The sequence below is a fragment of the Rhodnius prolixus genome, unplaced genomic scaffold (genome assembly GCF_049639745.1).
Source record: "Rhodnius prolixus isolate KJV_2025 unplaced genomic scaffold, Rpr scaffold_1, whole genome shotgun sequence".
Taxonomy (NCBI): domain Eukaryota; kingdom Metazoa; phylum Arthropoda; class Insecta; order Hemiptera; family Reduviidae; genus Rhodnius; species Rhodnius prolixus.
In genome coordinates, this window is record NW_027411581.1 from 35,845,240 (window position 1) to 35,869,168 (window position 23,929).

The window sequence follows — 23,929 nt, forward strand, 5'->3', positions numbered from 1 at the left end:
AATTATCGTTAGGAATAAAGAGGTCATCCGGAAGAGCCTCAATAAATGTATTCTATAAAATTAGCATAATAAAAAAATCTTGATGCAGAAAAGTTTTTTTTCATCTGCAAGGTGATATTAAATTCGAACTTCACCTGCACACATTTTGAATATAAAGGTAAACATTACACTAAGTTGTAAATATAACATAAAGTAACTGCTAAAATAAATACTAGAATTTCACTTGCAAAATAAATAATTTATTTGAAAACAATTTTTAGTATACTACAAATCAGAAAAAAAATGAAATTTACAATAATTAATCTGAATTCAGAAGTAAACAAAGGCCATAAAGTGTCCATTTTCCAGCTTGTTCATTTTTGGGCAATGTGGCATCGAATACTACTCCACTACCGTCTGATACATTCCTACGACGTGGTGTGGTATAGACTGGAACCACTACTTTGTTCTAAATGGGACAAAACCAAAATCATTAGTGAAAAGGTCAAAAAATTACAATGTTATAATAACTAAGGTACAATAAAATTACAAAAATTATATCTAAGAGGCACAGAAATCAATGTAAAAGATTTGTCCGTTCTTTAGGTTTTACAACCCGTTCCTTAAGTTTATATCAATGAACTTATCCGGTTCATATATAAATTGTTCATACAAAAAAGAAAAGAAAACTCTTAAATTTTGTAATTTCTTTGTACTTGGGAAATTTCAAAATGTATTTTTATCCCTGATTTTATTCGTACTAGACAAGAATAGGAGCTGCAGGATTTTTAGATCAGCGCAACGAACCTCGCCTGAAATTATTGGAGAGTTTAAGATGAAAGAATTGATTATTGGCAAGCGTCTTATAAGTCCGAAGTCAGGGATGAAGCCATCTCAGCTTATGAGAAACCAGCTCACCCTGAACTACTCCGTTGGAATATAGAAAAAGCAATTCCATAGCTTAACTACCCATATTTGAGAAGCACATGAGGAGGAATATTTCTTCATTGCCCGCAGAAGTGACTTCTTAGTGTAAGGGTTTATTTCAATCCCATAGTATTAGGTTTACTATGGAACAGTTTATTTAGGATGTGCAGGAACGTATTTTAAAAGTACTGCACATCTTGAATTTAGTTAATTCCTTGTAAGTAAGTAGCCTAAATAGCCTCCTTAGGTGATTGCTCATTGAAAATAATCGAAAAGTAAGACAATAAATTGAATTAAAAAAATTCTTTTAGCATTGCCCATTTTTACAAAATAAATAAAGCAACAATAAAATAACAGCAAATAAATAAATAAAAATCTCTATACTTAAACATTTAATTCGATTTACAACCCACCTCTAGCAAACCCTTTCGGAGAGGTCTGGGAGCGGCAAGTAATATAGAACGTTAACGATGTTAACTCTACATTAACATAGCAGTGATTGACGGATGACGCACTGTAAACGCTGTTCTGTGAAGTTGAATACATAATAAATAGCAGACCTCTTCATGCAATAACCAGCGATCCATCTAATGTACCATTCAGAAAATGTCAGAAAGGCCGTTTCTAACTACAATGGGTCTGATTTCGAGAGACCTTCATTTAAGTTGAACTCGTCATAAGAGAAGAAGATCTCTTATGACTATTTGGTCGAAACATTCTGGTAGGCGAAACACTTTTAGTGTGTTTGAATGGAGCCTTTGTTATGGTTAAAATTAATTAAGTGGTAAAAATTGAGGTTATCATTTGCACTTTTACTGATTTTCGTTCATCCACTGACAGTGCAAATTAATTAAACTTACCGTTAGAACAGCGTTATGGTTTACTGATCGCTTGAATGGTACTATTTTAATTAGGGGTATTAACTCAGTTAAGGGATAAAATTTAGTAGGCTCAACGATACACTTTTGGCTGTCATCCCATGAAGCGTTTTGGAGATATAAGCCACTTATATGAAATTCCTGTTGACAGAAATACATTCATTTTAGTCTATGTAATTTTCAATTAAAATTAAAAAACACAAAATAATATTTGAATTGTTACTGTTTCGCAGTTTGATTTAAACCGGCGTTACGTCCACATTCAAAGGCTTCACCGTGATTTGAATTATGGACTTACACTACAAAGAAGTGCTGGGATTAGATGTTGAAGACAGGATTGAGCTAGATCTAATTTTTCCGGAACAAGAACTGCACAAGGGGGCACTGCTAAAGGCCCTCGTAATCAACAGGCAAGCCAATCTCTGTTTCCTGGTTAGAGCCTTGATGGCCGTTTGTTGTTCAGTCTTCCTCCACCACTCTACCGCTCCGTAGATGATAATTGGACTGACTCTAGTGTTACTTTATCTAGATATGCTTTCCAAGTGAGTCTGGAGTCTAGGACAATGCCCAGATACTTAATCTCACCCGACACAACCAGAGTTTTGTCAAAAACAGTTAAAGGTACATAATAAATATTGTACACAAACAAAACACTTATATTGCATAAACAAAACACAGGAAAAATACAAAGAGCAAAACAACTAACTCTAATGCATAGAAGCACATGGAACAGACATAGCGAGATCATAGAGACAGGTTAACCAACAAGTACATACAATCGATTATAAACTAAAACTTTTTCTAACAAAAACTAGAAGATTTTTGTAGCTCACTGTCCCTTCTCCTAGTAAAGGGGACCAGAGTAGTCTTTGAAGGGTTCACAGTAAGATCTACCTTCTACTCCAATTTCCTATGATCTTGAGTGCTTCCTGCATTTGCTGAGCTCATGCAACGATTGCCTCTGCCTCTGACCACCACAGAAATATCATCTGCGTATTCCAGGACCGAGAACCATCGAAGGTCTAGCATTTCAAGTAAGTTGTCTAAGATAAGACCCCCTGAGGGCACTCCCTGGCAGTCATTAATTCATTAATGAGGTGGAGGGATCAACGAATACTTGTGGCAGACCTCCACTCCTCAGAAAGGTTACATTACAATAGGGTTTCGCCCGATGCCCCAAGGTGTTACCGCACATGTATTTTACTACCCTGTACGAATACAGCCTCGACACGAGCCCCATCTCAGCTTGGACTGATATCCGGGGGGATCAGAAAAGGGACAGAACGGATCAAACGAGGAATAGAAGCAAGGTATACCACCACTGTTCCCTATGTGTACTGTGTAAATGTATTGGGGTGTTACAGTGTATATTGGCCATGTTCATGTTTTTAGGCTGGGATACCCGCAGGGACCCCAAGAACCCAGAAAAAGTGGCTAATCTACTTCACCCTAAGGGGAAGTTTTTTAGTTTTGCTGTCTTTTTTTTTGTAGTTACAAAAAAATGAAGTTTCATTTGTGATGAGTTTCATAAAAAGGTAGCTGGCTAAGAGGGACCGTCACTAGCTAGTTTGACTCAGCGGAATACATGAGAATAGAAGTCATTCTTCCAGAGGCCTTATCAGAGCATTTGTGGAGGGAGTCGCGAAAGTGTACAAACTGTGTGATAGGGATTGCTGTTAATAAGGTGAGTTATTTTTGTTTTTATTTGTTAAAATAACTGGTATGAAATGTGTGTCTCAACTCAAGTTTTGCGTTACACATTAACCTCATTAATTGCCAGAAAATTAAGTGTCGTTAGTTTCTCCAAAGGGGTGTGAAGGGTGAGGCCCTCACTTTAAAAAAAAATGTAGGCGAGTTGGATTTGAGGAACAATTAAGAGAATGGGGGCGAAGCCCCCCAAATTAAATAAAATTATCAATATTGGAAGTGATTTTGATAGCTTTGGTATTATAACCCGCCATATTGAAATATATATATATCTTATATATGTTAAACAGTGATACATTTTAGGTCACGCCTCTAGAGGTGCCTAGTGCCTATTCAATTTTTTTTATTTAATTATTTTTATAAATAAATGTTAACATTAATTACTAAATAATAAATAAAAGGAGGAATATTTAGTAGGTTATTGTATGTGTAAATATTATTGTTTAAACGTAAGGGTAAACTCAGCGTATTATTTTGTTATTAAACTCAAACTTGTTAAACTTTTTCCTAACGTTCCCTTCTTGGATTTTATTTGTACTAATTTAATTAACCGTGATTAAGTTAGAAAAAATTAATTGTTAATTAATTATACGGCAATTAATTTTTACATACGGTTTGAGGATAATAGTGTGTAATCTGCAGCCCAGTTAAGGGACTGTATAGCGTTCTATTGTCTTCTACAACGACCTTGAAAAGCTCTTGCACGATATCTCGGTAACGAAGGTTACTTCCTCACGTTTTTTAGTGTTTTGCCAGCGGTTGTGAACTTTTGTTAGTGATTTGAAAGAACTGTCGCGGCAGTTTTAACTAAGGAGTGAAATAGGAAAACCGCCAGACCGATTCAATTGAATCAATTTGATCCGATTTTCTAGTCTAGTATAGACGTGTAGACCATACGCTAGGGGGCTGCGAAGAGTAGAAGCCAAACACATAAAGAAGCTCTCCGAAATCAATGCTTTCGGTGTCATAGGCCAAAGATTTATTATTATTATTATTATTATTATTATTATTATTATTATTATTATTATTATTATAATTATTATAAGAGGTGGGGTTGCCTCAGGAGAGACTTGGAGCAATATGTCGGGCATATTACCCCAGCGGGGATAATACCGACTATGCTCACTAGTAGGCGGCAGTGGGCATGTGTGGCACGCTTCATTAGGGAGGTGTTAAGTGCCAAACAAAGGGAGCTGGTTGAGTTTGGAGGGAGAACCCCTTGATTGGGGATAGAATAGGGGCCTAGCCTGATGTAGTGCTGCACAAGCGAATCCAGGCTAGGCCTGGTGCCGGGGTAGGTGTTTTAGCCGGTAGGCTGCCTTGGCGGGAGTCCGGCACGTATGTGCGTTAGAAGCATTTTACCTACCCCCAAAATAAAAAAAAATAAAAAAAAAAATTATTATTATTATTATAATTATAATTATTATTATTATTATTTAATAAAAGGATTGGTTTAACTCTCTAAACGAGGAATATACTTCGTCTGCAGAGCTATTGGTAATTATACTAGGGTATGTCCGAGTCTGGAAACTCGAGTTGTATACTGTTGCGAAACAGTAAAAGGCGAAAGATTCATTCGTTTTAAAGAGAGACCATGCAATAAATACCAACTCCGTCTGTTCATTGTGTAACCTGTATAAATCAGAAAGTATGGAACATATCTTGATCCGGAAGTAAATAGGGCTTCAATAAAAATTTACGGGCAACAAGAAGTGGTCTGTCGCCTTCAATCTGCTCCTACGTATACAATTTTGTTCTAGCAGAGTGGCATTCTAAGTCGGTGGGTTAGGATATATTGGACCGTATGATCGATGCTACTAGTGGGCCGTTGGTCCTTAAGAAGTTTTATATTCAGGGTAGCAAATCAATCAAAGAAAAGTAGCCAAACAGCCGGAAGTATACGCCACGTAAAGTAATACCCTGGATGTGAAATAAGAAGGCTGTGACCAAAACCAACATTTCTCCCTTCAGAGAAGTCATGGCTGAAGATAGACTAAGAGCGCCACAATCGGGGGTCGTGTTGTGGAGCACTTCGCACATCCACATCTTGGCGTTCGAGTGGCTTGTAGTCTAAATCGTGATTAGGGATGGCAGAATATTTCGATCTATGCCAAAACAGGGATTAGGGATTGCGAGAAGTGTCTCCTATAGTAGTAACGGAGAAATATGTCCACGAAAATTAGTCAAGACCTGCCTAAAACCCACCTAAATAGCGCAGAGAAAGACTGTTACGTCTTAGAGCGGCTTAAATGACACTTCACGGTGTTTGCCCCCCTTGGGAAGGAGGGATGTCAATTTCGTTCACAAAATCCGCACCCCGAGGATGGTCGGTAGTGATGAGACTTTATCGCGTACCTTTCAGTCAGCGCTCTATTCTAGCGGAACACCTGCATGACATGTTGAAGAAAGACGTCATCGGTCCATCGAAGAGCTTTTGGGTTTCTTATGATAAACTTACAGAAACTGAATTCATGTAGGAAAAATTTGATTAGGAACACAATCCAATATTCAAAGTACACAATCTAGTGGACCTTTCAGAACGAGATTTAAGAGGAAAAATGTTTCATGAACAGTGTGCTGAGATTGATCCCAGTTTAATAAAAAATATAAAATTCTAGTATTTTCCAGTTACATTATTTTTACATATTGTAATTTCTCACTCTATCATTCTCTATCTCTATAATAAGACTCATTTCCCATTTATTCACTTTCTCATCATAGCACAAACTTATCTGAGCTTTTGCAAAATGGGTCAGAAAATCGGTTTACACCAAACTTTTAAGGGCAATGCAGGAGAACAAAAAACAACTTACCTCTTTGCTCGGAAAATACACCTGATGTATTTTTTTCATGTCAATTACTTCTGTATAAAAACTTATTGACGATAAATCAAAATTTTTCCGTTTGCAACTCTCCATTAATATTGCAATTATACAGGCTCTGGGGTATTGTAAACCAGACAGCCATACTACAGATGGTACCCCATCTAAAATCTAATAAAAGAAAAAATTGAAATTGAGTAATTTGGAAATTTGGTAAGCCTATAGTCATATTCAATGATAAAGTTGCAATAACAAGAGATTAAGAAAGAAGGGAATGGTTCCCTTGATTTCAGGCGTCCTGTAGATTTTCTCTTCCTAGCTGTCTCTAATAACCATTATCGTGGTATTCAGTAACACGAATAATAATAATTAAATAACATCGAAAAATATAGGCCAAATAAAGTTTTAATGTACTAACAAAAATTAAGAAAAAAGTTTAGTTTCAATAACAAAATTTAATTAGGCGCATTCAATGTTAAATTGAAAATTTTCTTAATGAAAAACCGCAAAAATGCTTTCACTTTTTCATATATTTTACAACCCCACACTTGAGAACCAAAACATAAAATCGATCTTAAAACTGCATTAAATATTTTCAATTTTAAGGAAAAATTGATACTTTTATTCCAAAGGGATACCAAAAGTATTTATTGAGAATTTGGCTTTAGATTAAAAAAACGTTATTCTAAACTAAAACTAGAAGTGAGAATCACACCCAGATATTTATAAGTTTTAACAACCACTCGCATTGCTTGCTTGTTAAACAACCACATCAGCATATCTCCTTTTCATTAACTGCAAGCCTGTTCCATTTTTAAATACATCAATTTTGGCTTTATTTCAATTAATTATTAAATTCCACTTTTTTCAGACTCTTAAAAAGCAAAGATCAACAATTGGTGACGCGACTGAACTTTTTAAAAAAAAAACAACGAAATAATGAAAAATCAACACAAAATCCTATTGTCCATATACATGGACGAGATGATGTTTTGTAGCATCGCAATGTACAGTATGTCGGATTGGTAGTTGCGTTAAGTGAGGAAGTATGTGTTCGTCTGGTGCTGAAATAAATCTGTTGAGAAAGTAGGAGAGTATCAAAGTTCGAATTTTTAATCTGTTATGTTTCAGCTCACTAGTATTAAATTAAGAGAGGAAATCACACAAGCTGTCCATTGTTAGAAAAGATGTGTTTTGGATTAAGTAAATAAGTAGTTGTTTTAGTTGTGGAACCAAAGATGAGATTATTTGTTGAAGTCTCTTTCAGAAGAGTGATTATTGCAAAGGTGTTGGTCTCGAAAGAGGTCTTAGTATAATCATGATTGGTAGGCGATTTATAAGTTCTTTATTCCTGGATACTGGATTTCGGTGGAAGCCATGTTTGTACTGTTTTTTTTTTTTTTTTTTCTGATCTGAAGAGGTTTGCTGAGAGAATAATCTGGTTGGTCCATCATGGATATCGGCAGAGTCGAATTACCAGCACAACATTTTGATTGCAAACTTTGGGTCTGAAGAAAAATATCAAGTAAGTTAAGCATTAGCATTTTTTTGATTTTCTGAGTAACAAAATGTACCGAAAACGAACACAACAAATGCACATTATAATACAGTGCCAAAACGATAAGATTTTTCTGTTCATCTAGGGGAAGGTTGTTAACCATCCCAGAAAACATTTATACAGTATACAGTTGTCCTGATGTCAATCTATCAGTCTCAGAAAAAACTGTTTACTTTACTGTCCGTTATCTTTTCACGTCCACGTCACCTAATGTATAGTTAGACATTAGGCCTTGCCAGAGAAAATAGGCGATTACTTGACTTTAACTTCTTAATATCGCAATCTGGCTTAACGAACAGGCAACTGACAGATGGAATAATAAGTAATAAAACAATTACTTACATAGTTCTTGTACTGCTTGGCTCTTAGCGAGAAGTGGTTGATCCATTGTGCTAAATTCATTTCAGTCTGTGGGGAATGCTCTCTCCATTGCACAGGAATTGCTCCGTTACACAGAGTGTGTGCGAGAGTTGTCATTTCCTCACTAAGCGCAATACCTTCATTTAGTTCCTAAAATATAAATTAGACATTATATTTCTCAAGGCGCCACTGATGCCAACTTAAAGATGAGTAAAACGTAATTAGTGTATGTATTTACGTACAAAATTTGAAACAATGCTGATTAGGTAGTAATTTGCATCTGGTTCCAACATCAAGATTAAATTAGGAGATCGGTCCTTGGCTAGAAGAGATTTTATGTGAAATAGGTCGAACCTTTTCTTGTGTGCGGATAATGACAGATCGACAACGATTCGTATAACTTCACTAGTTGATACGGCGTGGGCAGTAGTTAGCAGATATCTATTGCCCGAATTAGTGGTAGGAAGTGGTTCCACCATGTCCAGGGACACTTGCTCGAAGGGCCGTTTAGCTTCATAGGGCTGGCCAAAGGGCACCGTCAACTGTATGGGCGTCTTGCGTTCAGCGCACATCTGACATCTTTTAACGCACTCGATCAAATCACGAAATAGCTGGGGGCCAATAAAAGAGTCCCCTGATTCTGGAGATAGTGCGACGTCTCCCAGGTAACCAGCCAAGGGGGCGCCATGCTCCAAGCCGAGGACAGTGTAGCGTTTCGGGAATTAACAGCCTTTCTCCCTCGCCATTCCGCTACCACAGGTACCACAGTCCATCAGAGCAGGTATATATTTCAAAGTGACCTTGAGTTATACGTCCAAAGGCACCACGGGTCAAGCTAGATTGTCAATGTCTTTCTGTACAATACGTATGTATAATATTGCGCAAAATTCTTGTAATATTAATAATTAATAAATAAGGAACTTCCGCTAATCATTTACCTCTTGTATCTTTGCCCCTCTTCCAGGACGTTAAAGGGTAGAGACCTGTTAAGCTAAATCTAGAGTCTAAAGGAACTCCACAAAATTTCGGAGTTCGGAGGAAATTTTTATCTGGTGAGGTAGGAAACTAGTAATAAAAGTACTCTATTTTACAAATCTAACTTCTGTGAAAACTAAAATTTGCATTAATTGTCAAAAACGTTACTCAGTGAGTAACGCCAACAGGGGAATTCACAAAATATTTAAAATTATAATATTAAAAATAATTTTATACCTTGCTAAGATTGTCTATATCTTTAACCATTAATGTAAGAAGTTTGTTGAATCCAATCAACTCTTGTAGGAATATTTTATCAATCCTCGATACATCTTTGTTTGCTTCTTCATTTTCTGATTGATGAATATCAAAAGTTGAAGTTATTTTTAGTTTGATGCTACTTGTTAGTCGTTTCAAAATATCTCCGTGTTTCTTAACTATGTCTACAGCAGCTGTAATCAAAAATAACATATTAAATTAATAACGATAAAATAGGATGTTGGTTGTGCCAAATCGTTATTGCTATAGATTTTTTCCCACGGAGTACTTGATTTTGTTGCTTCTTGTTGGAACATCTTTATTCTGATCTAAATTGCGATAATATCTAACATATTGGCACCCGTAGCCTTCAAACGCCAGCCTTTTTTTCCAGAACAGAAAACTGTGACATCACTGTACAGTAAGCTTTAGATCTCCCCAGAAGGAGAAAACCAAGCGCTTGTCGAAGACCTACGTACGCTGAGTTCACTGCAATAACATCAAAGCCAACCGCTTCCCTAGACTTTATTTCGTTGTTACATACTAACTTAACTTATTTGAAACGTACATATGAGTATTAAAATTACATATTGGGTATGTTATACTTCACTATTCTCATACCCCTAAAAATACATTTTTCGCTGCAAAATGTTTCAAATAAAAATTGTTTAGTAAAAGTTCTGTAAGCATGAAGAAGCACCGACCTGGAGTTACGCTAATCCCACCAAGGATGCAGAGTGTTAAAAGCTGAAGACGTGGACCGATTACCGAGACATACTCTCATATGATTCAAGGCGCGTCAACTTCTGAGGTTACTGACACCCGGAGTTTCCATTCAGAGCAGTAAGAAGTTCCTAGGAAGAGAAAATCTAAGGGTCAGCATCTAACATATTTGAAACCAATCAAAGATCAGTAACAAAAAAAGGGATCCAGAGCGTTGATAGACGTGCGGGCGCCTGAACCCAACACTTGTCTTTGAGTTCAGCTTTATGCAAGTACCCACAAGGGAGTCAACGTACTCCAAGAAATCAGCTAGCGAACCCTGTCTCAGGTAGGTTCTAAGCTTCAAGAAGGGGACCACTGAGACACGGGTCTGTACCTGGTTTAGAAACGTGAATATTTTCTCTAATTCCTAATATCATAATCTCTATCCTGGATCAGATAAAATCAGGCAACAAAAAAGCGAGAGCGGGCATGGACATCACCAATGATAAAGCGGATTCTGGTTTGCTGTTTACTTTGCAACCAACCCTACGCTTTTCTTCCCGCCAAGATTTGACACGGAGGTATGCGATTCTGCTTTTGGTTTCTATCTAAGTTAGTGCCGTAAAAGCTCTATGTTTTCGGCGCACCCTATGAATTCTTCATTTGCTTTCCGAATTATGCGCAGTGATCAAGTGGTAAAGTTCACCTGGGAGCCGGCCAACATTAGTGCATCGAAAGGCACTCAGAACGTGATGTAAAATCTAGATCATTGAGTGTAAATGAAAGAGCACCATTTTATGTACTGGATGACTGTGCTTTTATTGGTAAGGGTGTGGCTTACGGTGTCCCTACGTCATCAGCTACAGTCCGCCTACTTCAAACATCCCGTTCGCCAATGAGATTAGCCAATCGTTTTTTGTAATTATTTCTAGCAAAAATAATATTTAAATTTTTTTTACTAATTTTCCCCCATAGGTATTTGATAAATTATCGAATAATTCAATAAAAATTGATATCGTAAAAATGTCCCAAATAAACATGTTTTGAACATTATATTTCCGGTTTCATACTTCTAATGTAATGCAGAATCAAAAATGTTAATGAAATATTTTCCTGAAGTAAAAGAAAGTTAAATCTAGATCATTGAATGAAAATGAAAGAGCTCCATTTTATGTACTGGATGACTGTGCTTTTATTGGTGAAGGAGTGGCTTACGGTGTATTTACGTCATCAGCTACAGTCCGCCTACTTCACACATCCTGTTCGCGAATGAGATTAGCCAATCGTTTTTGGTAATTATTTCTAGAAAAAATACTACTTTAATTTTTTTTACTAATTTTTCCTCCAAAAGCAGGAAAGAGCATGTCTATGCATCTCTAATGGGGAAGGCCGTTTCGAGTATGATCTGTAATAGTATTGAGGGGTAAAATTTATAATAAAATAGTACTTTTCTTCTTATTCAATCAAAAAATCGTTATAATATTAACATTTTGAAATTTCTAATAAGAATAATGTTTTCATTCATAACTTGTAAAATATCGCTCACAGAAAAAAACCGTTCAAGTAAATTTTTCTTTAAAAAAAAATAGAGGAATCTATTTCTTAAATAAAAACCACACCTCACCATTTGAAAAAATAAAGTTGGTGCCTGTATCTCGCTTCTGGAAGCATCGAAAAAAAATTCCAAATTAAATTTGGATTTTTAACAAAAAACTAAGGTGACACGTATTTTTTAGTTTTTTTCTATCTATCTTAGTTTCCGAGAAAAAGTCGTTATCCATATACCTTGGGACATTTTGTATATGTAAAAAGAAGAGCAGAAAATAAAAAAATAAGTGAGGGAAAGGAGAATAAAATACTAAAAAGACAATAATATATTTCTTAAACACCTTCTTTAACATCCTTTTTGTTTTACACTCAAAATATAATTGATGAAAAAAACACGTTGAGTAATAAAGACAAAAGAATCTCTTCCGCGATTGCCATCCAAATAAACAGTTATATTAAATAATATTTAAATCAAATAAATTTATACAGGGGGTGCCTCCACAGATTACTATTCTAGATATATTGTAGAAAAGAAAAGAGAAAGACTTATAAATTGAAAATTACGATATTTACGTTCACATTGTGCGTGAATTTTTGTGTATGCCTCAGATAAATATTTGCTTTCCTCCAGATAATAGTATCCGCTGGCGCTATTCTGAAGTCCCAATAACTCTGGAGCATCATCAAGCGGTATTTTTTTTATTTCCTCTAAAAAAAAAAAAAAAAAGAATTGAATGTTAGTAGGTTTATTGTGAAGAAATGACAAAAATTTAATTAGATTCATTGTGGGCAAATATCTTTTTTAGAATCTATTAATTCTGGTTCAGGTGGCAACCCTCAAAGGAAGAAAAAAAAATCATTTCGAGTAAGACCTAGACAGAATTATCATTGTCAAGACTGATTGAATGACAACTGGGCATAGATGGTTAATGGAGATTCCCAGGTTAGGCAGGACAGACTCTTTTAGAAGTAAATACAAGTACTTAAAGAAAAAATTCTTTTACTGCTGAAGAAAAAGAAAATTGCAATGAAGGATAAAATTTCAATGCATCGACATCCTCCAAGTACTCATATATTTCTAATAATGCCAAAAGTGAAGTAGAATTGGCCTTTGATAACCCCGTATGCATGTCTGAAATAATTGACCTTAATATGCTCAATGCATTGGAATATCTTGCTCACTTGGGTTAACTTTATATTTACATTACCCAGCTCTCTATTGTGCATCACATACAATATTTTTCACTCAGACACTGCCACTATAAATTTATAGTCCAGCTGAATTTATAATTCGTCCGCGGGAGGCAAGTTGTCGGATACATACGTATACATATAAATATATAAATTAAAAAAATAAAATAAAACAAAAGATAAAATAAGAGAAAACTATTATTTAATTATATACACTTTAAAGTCTTATTTTAGGAGTCCAAATTAAATTCATTAATAAGCTACAACCTGTAATACCAACTTTCAAGACAATAGTTAACTAAAGTAAACCAGCAGGAACTTTAAATCATTCATTTAAAGTTGCAAGACACCTTTTCAAAGAAACTGTAGAATTCTTAATTGTACGTGAAGAATTCTAAGAAATGTTGGCAGCAATCCTTGTACGTAAGGTGATCGAAATCGAATTTCAGTAGTAACGGATTTCGAAGTGGTCTTCCCAAGAAATAAATATCCGCACTTTTTCATACGATTTGATTGCTTGCACTACTTGGTACACACTACATCACTACTTGGTAATGATGATCAAAAACGTTGACCAGAGTCTGCCTTCAAATTACCATGTTTTAAAGTACTTACAACTATCAAAATATTTTCAGGGCTGATCGATTGTCTGGGTGGGAGGATGTTAGTGGTATTTTGCCTGAGGAACAATCGGGTAATAGATCTGCTAGGGACGGACATTTTTTAAATATATTTTTTCTTTAAATTCTGTAATACATTTGTCTAGTAAGAATAAAAACTAAATGATGTACGTGTGTTTTTTAACGTTTCGCTTTTTCATGCAGTTTTTGTTGATCAACCCTTATGCAACTTGTCCAGCCGTTTTAAATTTAATATTAATATATTCATCTAAAGCAAAGGGGAGCTTCAGGGTTAAATATTGATTCAACTTAAAAGCTTTTAATGCTATTATTCGCCGACGACATATAAAAAACTTTCATTGCGAGAGATATCTAGTAAAAAAGGGGTTAACTTTCTACTCCTATCTCGGAGTGCCACCGAGTTTTCCAGAAATTTACAAAAGTTCTACAGTATTTCTTTAATAAAGAAAATAATGCAATAGGTGCAGTGAAGAACATCTCGGGTGCTCTAAGCCAGATGCTGGGAAGATATCCTGAAGCTTTTTCTTACTATTGTCCAGGCTCACTACTGTGCCAAGCTGTGTATGATAGCGACAGGTTAACCAAGTATACCAAGTACTTTATACAGAACTGTGAATCGTTTTGGTACTGGAGAGGAATAAACTGCGGAGTTAACATATTACCAATAAGAAAATTATTCGATTTTGGCAGTTCTAACAGCTGAATCTACTAGGCTACATTTAAAAGTCATTTCGTGCTAGAATATTGTTTCAAGAAGCGATGGCCGAACAACCTAATTCTAGTGATGATTGTACACTTACAGCTTGACAGAAATCTAAACACGACATAATTGTTTCTAATTGTTCTGTTAGTTTAATTTTATTTTTCTGCAACCATGTAGGAATGTTCTCATTACTCAATTAAAATCAGCTGTGTAATGCCCAACTTTACCTCACTGGTGAGGAAAAATTCCCATTAGTGTCACTTTCCTCACTAGTGAGTGAAAAAACTTTATTGTGCTTCCTTGATATAAGAAGTTGTGTTATTAAATATTTTCTGTAAAACTTTAATAAGCTTATTTAAATTTACTTTATCTAAATAAATAAAAAACGAATATTAAGAAAATAAAATAAAAATTGAAAGGAATATAGAAATAAAAATAACATTTTAATAAATAATTAGATATTTTTAATTATAACAGTTAAAAAGGTTATAGTGTTACCTTATAGAAATTGAAAATGGATTCTAGTGATTCCTGTTTAGTTTTTTTTTTTTTTAGTTAATAACCCTAATGGTTGCAGAAAAAATATAATATTTAACTCGAGTGTAAAGTATTTACCTAATACTCGGCAATTTGCACTTGCACTCGCCTCGCTTCGCTCGCTCGTGCGTGCAAACTCTGCCTCGTGTGAGGAACAGTACTACTTTCCACACTTGTTAAATAAATAACTATTAATGAGGTTTTATTCCTAACTTTAATTGATTATTATTTTAACAGAACTGTGAATCTTTTTGATACCGGAGAGGAATAAGCTACAGCAGCACTTGGTAAGGAGTATCGGTGTCTCAAAATAATAATTATAAACTTACCTAAGTAATCACTTATATTGTAGTCATCATTTGCTTCAAATTTAAATTTACACAAATTTTGATCCCAAAGCATATGATTCTTCAAAACGAGATGGTCATCAAAAAATTCATCTACATACATTTTAATTGATACATAGTCATAATAGTCAATGGTCTGGCCTCCGTAGAATACTTCTCCAATTGTATACTTAACGTAATCCCAATTTATGCAGGATTCTGAGAGATTTGTTAAACTTAACATGTAGTTCGCTATAAACTCAGCGCATAACTTGTATAAGTTTTCACCAAAATCATAACTAACATTCCAGCACAATTTGCCATATTTACTTCTTATCTGCAAACAAATAAAAAAAATATATATACAGGGTGACCAAAGTTATATGCTCCACCCACTTTTTTTTTTAACGGCGGGAAATTTCGAAAAAATAAAAAACACGTATTTAATCATTTTTAGTCTAGTTTATTTTCAGTGATTGACCCATTTTTTTAAACCCCTGTATCTCGAGATACAGCATCCAACTTTTGTTTTTCAAATGGAACGTTATATTTTTTGTTGCATATTTTTGTAGTATTTGAGCTCCTAAAAACAATAAAAAAAAATTTTTTGAGATCGGTTAGGTTTTTCAAAAGTTATGGGTATTTAAAATATGAAAAACAAACAGTTTACTGTCCAAATTACGTTATTTTTTTTAAAGAATCTATTCAAACTGGACAAAACCAACGGATAGGCAAGCCAAAACTCTGGACTCCCACGCTTTGCTTGTAGCAGCACTTATGGTGGCGAAGTCAAGATCTAGGCAGGCTAGAGTTATTCGACGTTTCAGATCATCGACTGAAGCCACGGGATTAAGGATACTTTACACTTTATTTTTTTAGGTATCCCCACAAAATATAGTCCATTTGGGTTAAGTCCGGAGATCGAGGTGGCCATTGGATCGGACAATGAGTCCCTAAGCACTTTTAATGGAAATTTCTGTCCAGGTAACCTCGAACCACTCTCGCCGGGCAACCATCTTGTTGAAAATACATATCTAGCCGACGTTCTAGATGAACATCTTCAAGCAGAACTGGCAAAATGTCTCTGAAAAAAAAGTTGGATACCTTTCACCAGTTAAGTTCTCTCTGTAGAAGTATGGGCCGATTAGTTGATTTCCTATAACTCCACCCAAACGTTTGTAGGAAAAACAACCTGAACGTCGAATAACTCTAGCCTGTCTAGATCTTGACTTCGCCACCATAAGTGCTGCTGCAAGCAAAGCGTGGGAGTCCAGAGTTTTGGCTTGCCTATCCGTTGGTTGTGTCCAGTTTGAATAGATTCTTTAAAAAAAATAATGTAATTTTGACAGTAAACTGAAAATTGTTTTTCATAATTTAAATACCCATAACTTTTGAAAAACCTAACCAATTTCAAAAAAAATTTTTTTGTTGTTTTTAGGAGCTCAAATACTACAAAAATATGCAACAAAAAATATAACGTTCCATTTGAAAAACAAAAGTTGGATGCTGTATCTCGAGATACAGGGGTTTAAAAAAATGGGTCAATCACTGAAAATAAACTAGACTAAAAATGATTAAATACGTGTTTTTTATTTTTTCGAAATTTCCCGCCGTTAAAAAAAAAAGTGGGTGGAGCATATAACTCTGGTCACCCTGTATATATAAGTTTAATAAGAACCGTTCTCGTAACAATGTTTCGATCAGCAGCTTAGGTTACGGAAATTAGTTTCTACGAAAGATAGGGAGAAAAATGAGACTAGGCTGCAAACGTACTTGACGATATGGGTTAAAGGAAACCCATTGTTTAAATGTGATAGCTTCCATGTTTCAGCCAAGAGGATAGAATGGATGATATTCAAAAGGATGAACTGGATTAAGCTCAAAATTACTATTTCCTTTTAACTAGAAAAATCAGACTCGTTTGCAATCCTTCTACCTCTAGGAGACAGTAAGAGGATTAAACAATCAAATTCTTTCTGTAACTGAAGGTTCTTAATTTCAAAAAATAAATCGCACTTACATTAAATACTCCATGTACAAATGTCAGCGCATATAATACTAGTCCGAAATGCTTGTAACCACATGACTGTATGTAATCTTTATCAAGTGCGGACATTGCTTCATCCATTACATCTCTTAAAAATCGTTGCTTTTGAATAACAACTACAATAGAGAAGATGATCATTTTTTATCTGTTGTATTTTTAGGTGCCATTTTCAATACATAAAGTTAAAAATGAAAGAAAGTAGATTATAGGTTTTAAAAAAAAGTAGTGGTTAAGTAAGAGCTGTCTACTATTCGTCTAAATGAGCATTAACGCGTCTGAGCAAAAAAAACGCAACTATCAAAATATTAGTAATAGAGTGAAAAAAAGGGTTATTGGTTACAAAAAAGGCAGTATTCGCAAATATGAATTCGAATTATTTTTTATTTATTTGTTAACTGATGAGGCATTTTAAAATAAATAGAGATGTTTACTGCTATAATCATGTGGTGGCCAATAAATTAAACACTATTTGAACTGAACGACACTTGTCTTTATAAAAGCAGCACCTGTTGTTATTAACTTTGATTATTTGAGTTGGTCTCCTGAAAGACTGAAAAACTCGTTTAAAGTTGATGGTTAGAACAGTTTTTGAGAAAATATAAAAATAATTAAATAAACTGCAGACTAGTTTCGTCTTATAAACTCTAGGCCGGACGATAAAGGGTACTATGAACACATGTTTTATATCATAATCATTTACGTCATCCGAGCGAGCATTCCAAAAGATTTTTCATGAATGCTAAGAATGGGAGAAAAATAGTGGGTACCCACTTTTGGTGGAGTCAGAACAATTTGATGTAAACGCACTTACCGTAGTAAATAACACTCACACTCTCGCTCTTTCTAGTACGTTCTCTATATTTTCTATATAGTTTATAGTATAATTAAATAAACTGCGTTAAAAAAACAGCAGTTATGAAACGCACGAATTAACAATTAAAATTATTAAACAAGTAACAAAAAAAAAATCCCTTAATAATGAGAGACAAGTCTGATAGTCATATACTGTACCTCGGAAGGAAAAGGCACCATGTCCATTTTTTTCGATTTTCAGATTTTGGCATCATTTTACAAATTTTTTGTTGCTCTTTCTACAGGTGTAAAGAACTATGCCCTATTATGTACTATGCACTATGTTTACTATTAAGCGATTTATGTATTTTTAAAAAGCACTATGATACTTCATTACTTAAGGGTAAAAGGCACTACATGGGCATAAATTTTTTTCACAATGGAGATCAAAGTAAAATATTTTAAAATATGGGAGTTCAAGTGGCCATACCAACTTTAATAATTATGGTGAGAAGTACAGGAAAGAGTATAACCGGAAAAGTGGAAAAAAATGTATTTGGAAAAATATCTTCATTTGGCTCCCCTGTAAAATTTACTTTTTGTGACATGGTGCCTTTTCCCTCCGAGGTACAGAATATAACAAATGCTCAAAAAAAAATAAAATATTTTTCTAAAATTTCAAAATTAGAAATAGCACATTACCTTTTACAGAACGCCTTAACAAATCTTGAGGTATATCTGTAGTATTAAATGCGATAAGCCATAAACGATGGTTAGTATACTTTTCATCGTGTACTTGATGTAATTGTGAGTTAATTTCTAAAATTTCGTTCAACTGATCAGTCCACAGATGGCAGTCCTTTATTATAAACCAGGCTTCTAATTCGATAGCATGTCGATATGCTTCAATTATTTTCTGAAAAATTATTACATGTGCGAGTATTCTTAATTGTCTGGTTAAAGATAGAGGAAAGTGATAGACTTTCAGTTTAACAGTGCATTAAATTGACTAACTTGGAAATGTACACGTAAAAGTGGCAATTCTATTTTTTATTTATTTATTTTTTTCTTACTAATAAATATTGTCCTTCTTAACAAGAGCTTTACACACTGCGATGCATATTTATGGATAAAGTTCACTTCTTGCACGGTAATATAGTCACGGTAATACAAAATTATTTGCAACAAAATAATCTGAGGTATTAAGTGAGCTCAGTGTGTGTATTTAGTGTAGCTAGACAGAGTGCTTGAATATCTTAAGAAATTTAGCTAAAAAGGATGCAGACACAAATGAGCAGTGCAGACTTCTAGCAGCAATTATTAAAGACCAAAGAGTACAAGGCAACTTTCTTTATGCTGTCAATTTATTCTTTGCGATTTTGACCGGAATTAAAAGCTCACACAACTTAGCACTTTTGACCAAATCCTTATCAACACAGAATGTCCAATAGTGATGTTACCACCCGTCATTATTTTTAAATATTCAAATAATTTTAAAAAATTTTAGCTAGCAGCATTTCTGCTATGAAATTTCAAATAGAACTTTTTTCTACATTGGATTACATTTAATAATTAATTCAAGAGTTAAAATTTGTGTGTTTAAATGATAATTCAGAGCCTCAAACTGCAAAAAGAAGTTCACAAGAAAATAAAAGAAATGGTAACCCAGTTTTCCTATTTTTTTGGATTACTGGGTTTAGTGAATAAGCTTGAAGTTTAAGTTGGGGGTCGGTTTCAAAAATGTCTGCTGTCCGATTCAACACTACGAGATTAAAACAATAGGAGATTCTTGAATCTCAGAGTGATTTTTGACTAGACTTCCTGAGCAATTGGTGCCAGCCAACCAGGATTTTCACCTACCTACAATTTGCTTATTTCGCCTTAGGTACATTAAACTTTGCACCCTTTGACTTTAAACCGACTGTTGAAGAATTACGCAAGAAAATATTTACCTTATTAGACGTCTGGCCAATTGTGAAGCTTATCAAATTCGTTTCTCGTCCGCATTTCTGAGCGTGATCTAATAGGCGGTTCGTAATAGTAGCATTGTTGTGTTGGATGAACAAGACCGGCCCATTTCGCATGTTCCATAAGTATATTTGCTTGAAACTGTAAATTACAAATTATTCCTTAATGTACTTGTTCATTTAGAGCAATGTTCATCGTTTTTGGTGACCAGAAGGAATAAAGAATTTTGCCAATTTCAATCATTATTTTTTATTTTTGCCAAGCATTCAACCTAGGGACTAGATCATCTTCAGGGCTTATGCTATATTTGTTGCTTATGCTTATATTGCTGTATGTAAGGTTGATGCGTCTTCTGTCCTGTCTCTATAGACAGGAAGAAGATATGTCAACTTTAATTACGTTCCCTCTTCAACCCTACCATTAGATCCCGCTTACATAGTTGGGCAAAATCAGTCCAGAGATGCGCTCCTTCCAGTCAAAAGATTTTCTCTTTTAATACATATTTTTTTAATAACACACTTACTTAATTTCTATTAATATTTCACATTTAAATACCATTACACGGAAGTGGTCTTTGAGGAAAGCCTATACCCCATTTCTCTTTTAATTTTAAAGTGCTTTTTAATGAATTTGTATAAAAAGCTGTAAGAAAGAAAACTGGTAGTTGCATAAGGTTTGTCAACGTACTGTACTGCCAGGCCGTTTTGCAATAATTAATCAGTGCTTTAAGATCAGCACCATTTAAATAATTTATTAACACTTCCCTTGTTAAGAGTAGCTTTTTTCAACCACTTCACGCGATACTCTTTTAGGATTGGACAGATTGCAATGAAGTGATATTGTCCTCCTGCTGTGAAAGGTTGCAAAGCGAACAAAGGGATGAAGTGCTTGTTGCATAACGTTTGTAGTTTAAACTAATTCCCCTCTCGCTTTTATTATCCAGGTAAGATCATTTATGGAGGGCCACTCATTTATAAAGTTTAAATCGTATTTTCAATCTTTATAAATTACTGAGGTTTTAGACGAGGTACTGCTTTTACGCAATCTTCCAGAAATTTCAAACTTATTTGTTTTCTTAATTTAATAAAACAATTATTAAGGGTTTCGGGATTTACAGCACCCACATCAAATTGAATTCCATGCGAATGAAACAATTCATTTTGAATACCAATATAAATTATTTCTGATAGCAAACTGGGCAAGAATTTTCGGATATCTGAAGTCAGGCATTTCTAGTACTTTTAAAATATATTGTGATGTAAGTTAAGAGTGAAAGTAAATAATGAACAAAGCTTTGTCTGGAGATATAATTTGGAGTGTTTATTGGCAATTTAAATACTTTCTTATAAAGAATACTAATCATTTTTCTACATCATTAAATTTTTGGCCTCCCATACTTGAGCCCCATAGCAGATACTTGCTCTAGATATAGAATTGAATATTTGCTATTTACTTTCAAGGCCAATATCTTTATTTAAAATAAAACTTTTCCAAACAGAATTTAGACCCGACTTTGAACTTATCAATTTATTTTACAAAATGATTATTCAGACAGAGGGTTGGCGTGATATTTATTCCAAGATATTTATAATTATTTACAATTTCAAATTGTTCAGCACCATACCACCATTTGTTATTTGAAGCGATTTTATCGCCGTTTCTAAAAACAATGATTTTTGATTTTGCAAAAAATATGAAAGATCTATGACTAAAAAAATCTAAAAAATAGTACTGAAAATTTAATGCAGAAAATATACTGGTGTCGATTATTATAAAATTTTTAAAGGTACTTTTCCAATCCTTTTGATATATTTTTTGTTCACCTATTTTGTGAAGATTTACTGATGTTCAAGAGCAAAGTTAAAGTACTTCAAAAACCCTAATAGTAGTGAGAGAAACCAGTTTTAAAAAAAGGGGAAAAATTAGAAACAAATAAAAATAAAGGATTTTGAACATTTCTTACAGGCTTACGAGTGGAATGAATTGTTGGGAGTTTTAGTTAAGGAGATCTATATACAGGGTGTCCGGGCTAAGTTGTCCACCCCCTAATTATTAACGGTAATTATTGATGATGGAAAAAAGTTCAAATCGTAACTCCATTTATTTTTTGAGTAGTACCTAATGATATTATAAAAAACGAAATTCCGCTGCTGATGTGCAGGTTAGGGAAACAAACTTTTTTTTTTTTTAAATGGGAACCCCTATTTTTTATTATGAATTCTAAAAGTACTTTTGTTTTGTGAGAAAAATTGTTTTTGTAAAATTAAAATTGCTTTTGTAGTTCCCAAGTTATGCATTTTTGAACAAAAATTTTGTTTACCGCTGTCTGCTGGCATTTTATTAAAAAACCTAATGATTATGGATATAGCAAAAGGGTCTGCCCAAAGAGCAAAAATAAAAATGCAAGATGAATTTTTATACTAATGCTCTCTTGTTTACTGTTTTAATCACATAAATTGTAAACAATGCCTTGTTTTTAAAATTACTTTCAGTCTACCTTAAACTTCCATTCGTTCCGGCAAGATGAACCATATTTTAAAAACGAAAAAACTGATATGTACGACATTTTTGTTGAATGCTGTCGTCAAGCTCAAACAGCTGCAAGGGCTTACCAGGAGAGATTTCCTCAACGAAGACACCCTAGCCGGAAAACGATTGCTCTTATTGCTACAAAACGTTGAAGCAATAAGAACACAACTAAGGAACGCCGCTTGTTTAGTAGTATCATTCGCCAAGGGCCAAGAAATAGGGTTAGAAATGTTCGTAATTTCGATACTGAGCTTGATGTATTACTCTATGAGCAAGAGAATCCTAACACTTCAGTTCGAAATGCGGCTTGAGCTCTGGGAATTAGTAAAACTGTCTAGTGGGAAATAATCCAGCACTATCAAATGAAGCCATTTAGGTACCACATTGTTCACATTGGGGTTTCGTGAAGGGAATCAAGAGCGCCGATTTACTTTTTTGACTCATATGAGTGCATTGTCGGAGGAAATTCCAGATTTTTTATCTTTTATTTTATGGACCGGAGAGGCAAAATTTACCAACCACGGTGTTTTTAAAAGGTGGAATTTCCGTTCGTGGGCTGACCAAAGTCCCCATCTATCTTATCAGTCCCATCACCAAGTTGTTATAAGCATAAATGTATGGTGTGGATCGATTGACAATAAATTAATCGGCCCATGCTTTTATGAGCAAAATCTTAATGGAGAGAATTTTTTGTCAGAAACACTTCCCGAGCTTCTTGAAGATTTATTTACAACTTATGGGATTAAAACAGTAAACAAGATAGCATTTGTGTAAACATTCACCTTGCATTTTTGTTTTTGCTCTTTGGACAGACCCTTTTGCTTTATCCAAGTTATGCATTTTTTAATAAAATGTCAGCAGACAGCGGTAAAAAAAAATGCATAACTTGGGTACTACAAAAGCAATTTTAATTTTACAAAAACAGTTTTTCTCACAAAAAATAGGCGTTCCCATTTGAAAAAAAAGAGTTAGTATCTCTAACCTGCATATCAGCAGCGGAATTTCGTTTTTTATAATATCATTAGGTACTACTAAAAATAAATGAAGTTACGATTTGAACTTTTTCCCATCATCAATAATTACCGAGAAAAAGGGGTGGGTAACTCAGCCCGGACACCCTGTATAACGAGTATACCCTATACGAACGTTTTCGAGAAAATTATAAATAAAACAAATAAATTAATTGAGTAAAATGAACTTTTGAGTGGCCAGTTTTGTCTAAGCGTTTTCTTTGTTTGTTCCAATTTGATACCTAAATGTTGAACGTTAACTTTCTGAGCTTTTAATTTTTGTATTATGCTGACCATATTATGCACATGCGCGTAAATGCACATAGAGTATTTCAAAAAACATTTCTTCGTACTCTAGATTCCGTGAATCGAGTATTTCCGGCGAAAAATCAATTTCATCGATTATCTGTACAAGTGAAATACTTTTTTTTCAGGGTTGGGTATTGTAAGCGCGCGGAGACGCCTACA

The 23,929-nt window shown here is 34.4% G+C and overlaps 1 protein-coding gene across 10 annotated transcripts in view; it reads right to left on the reverse strand.

Annotated features, from left to right (window-relative positions):
* Positions 1-223: 223 nt before the first annotated feature.
* Positions 224-23,929, reverse strand: part of LOC141448125 (dynein axonemal heavy chain 10-like) — a 269,181-nt gene continuing 245,475 nt past the window's right edge. For 8 of the 10 annotated variants that reach the window (XM_074116245.1, XM_074116251.1, XM_074116250.1 and 5 more), the window contains 10 exons: positions 19,907-20,063; positions 18,657-18,870; positions 17,136-17,278; positions 15,119-15,452; positions 12,291-12,425; positions 9,444-9,658; positions 8,214-8,381; positions 6,305-6,484; positions 1,767-1,925; positions 224-448 (listed from right to left, as the gene is read on the reverse strand). In XM_074116245.1, the coding sequence (XP_073972346.1) occupies positions 299-448; positions 1,767-1,925; positions 6,305-6,484; positions 8,214-8,381; positions 9,444-9,658; positions 12,291-12,425; positions 15,119-15,452; positions 17,136-17,278; positions 18,657-18,870; positions 19,907-20,063 (1,855 nt within the window). In that variant the 3' untranslated portion in view covers positions 224-298. Of the gene's footprint in view, positions 449-1,766; positions 1,926-6,304; positions 6,485-8,213; positions 8,382-8,802; positions 9,067-9,443; positions 9,659-12,290; positions 12,426-15,118; positions 15,453-17,135; positions 17,279-18,656; positions 18,871-19,906; positions 20,064-23,929 lie in introns of those variants that run through there. The other 2 variants (XM_074116258.1, XM_074116265.1) reach the window with 2 other exon arrangements.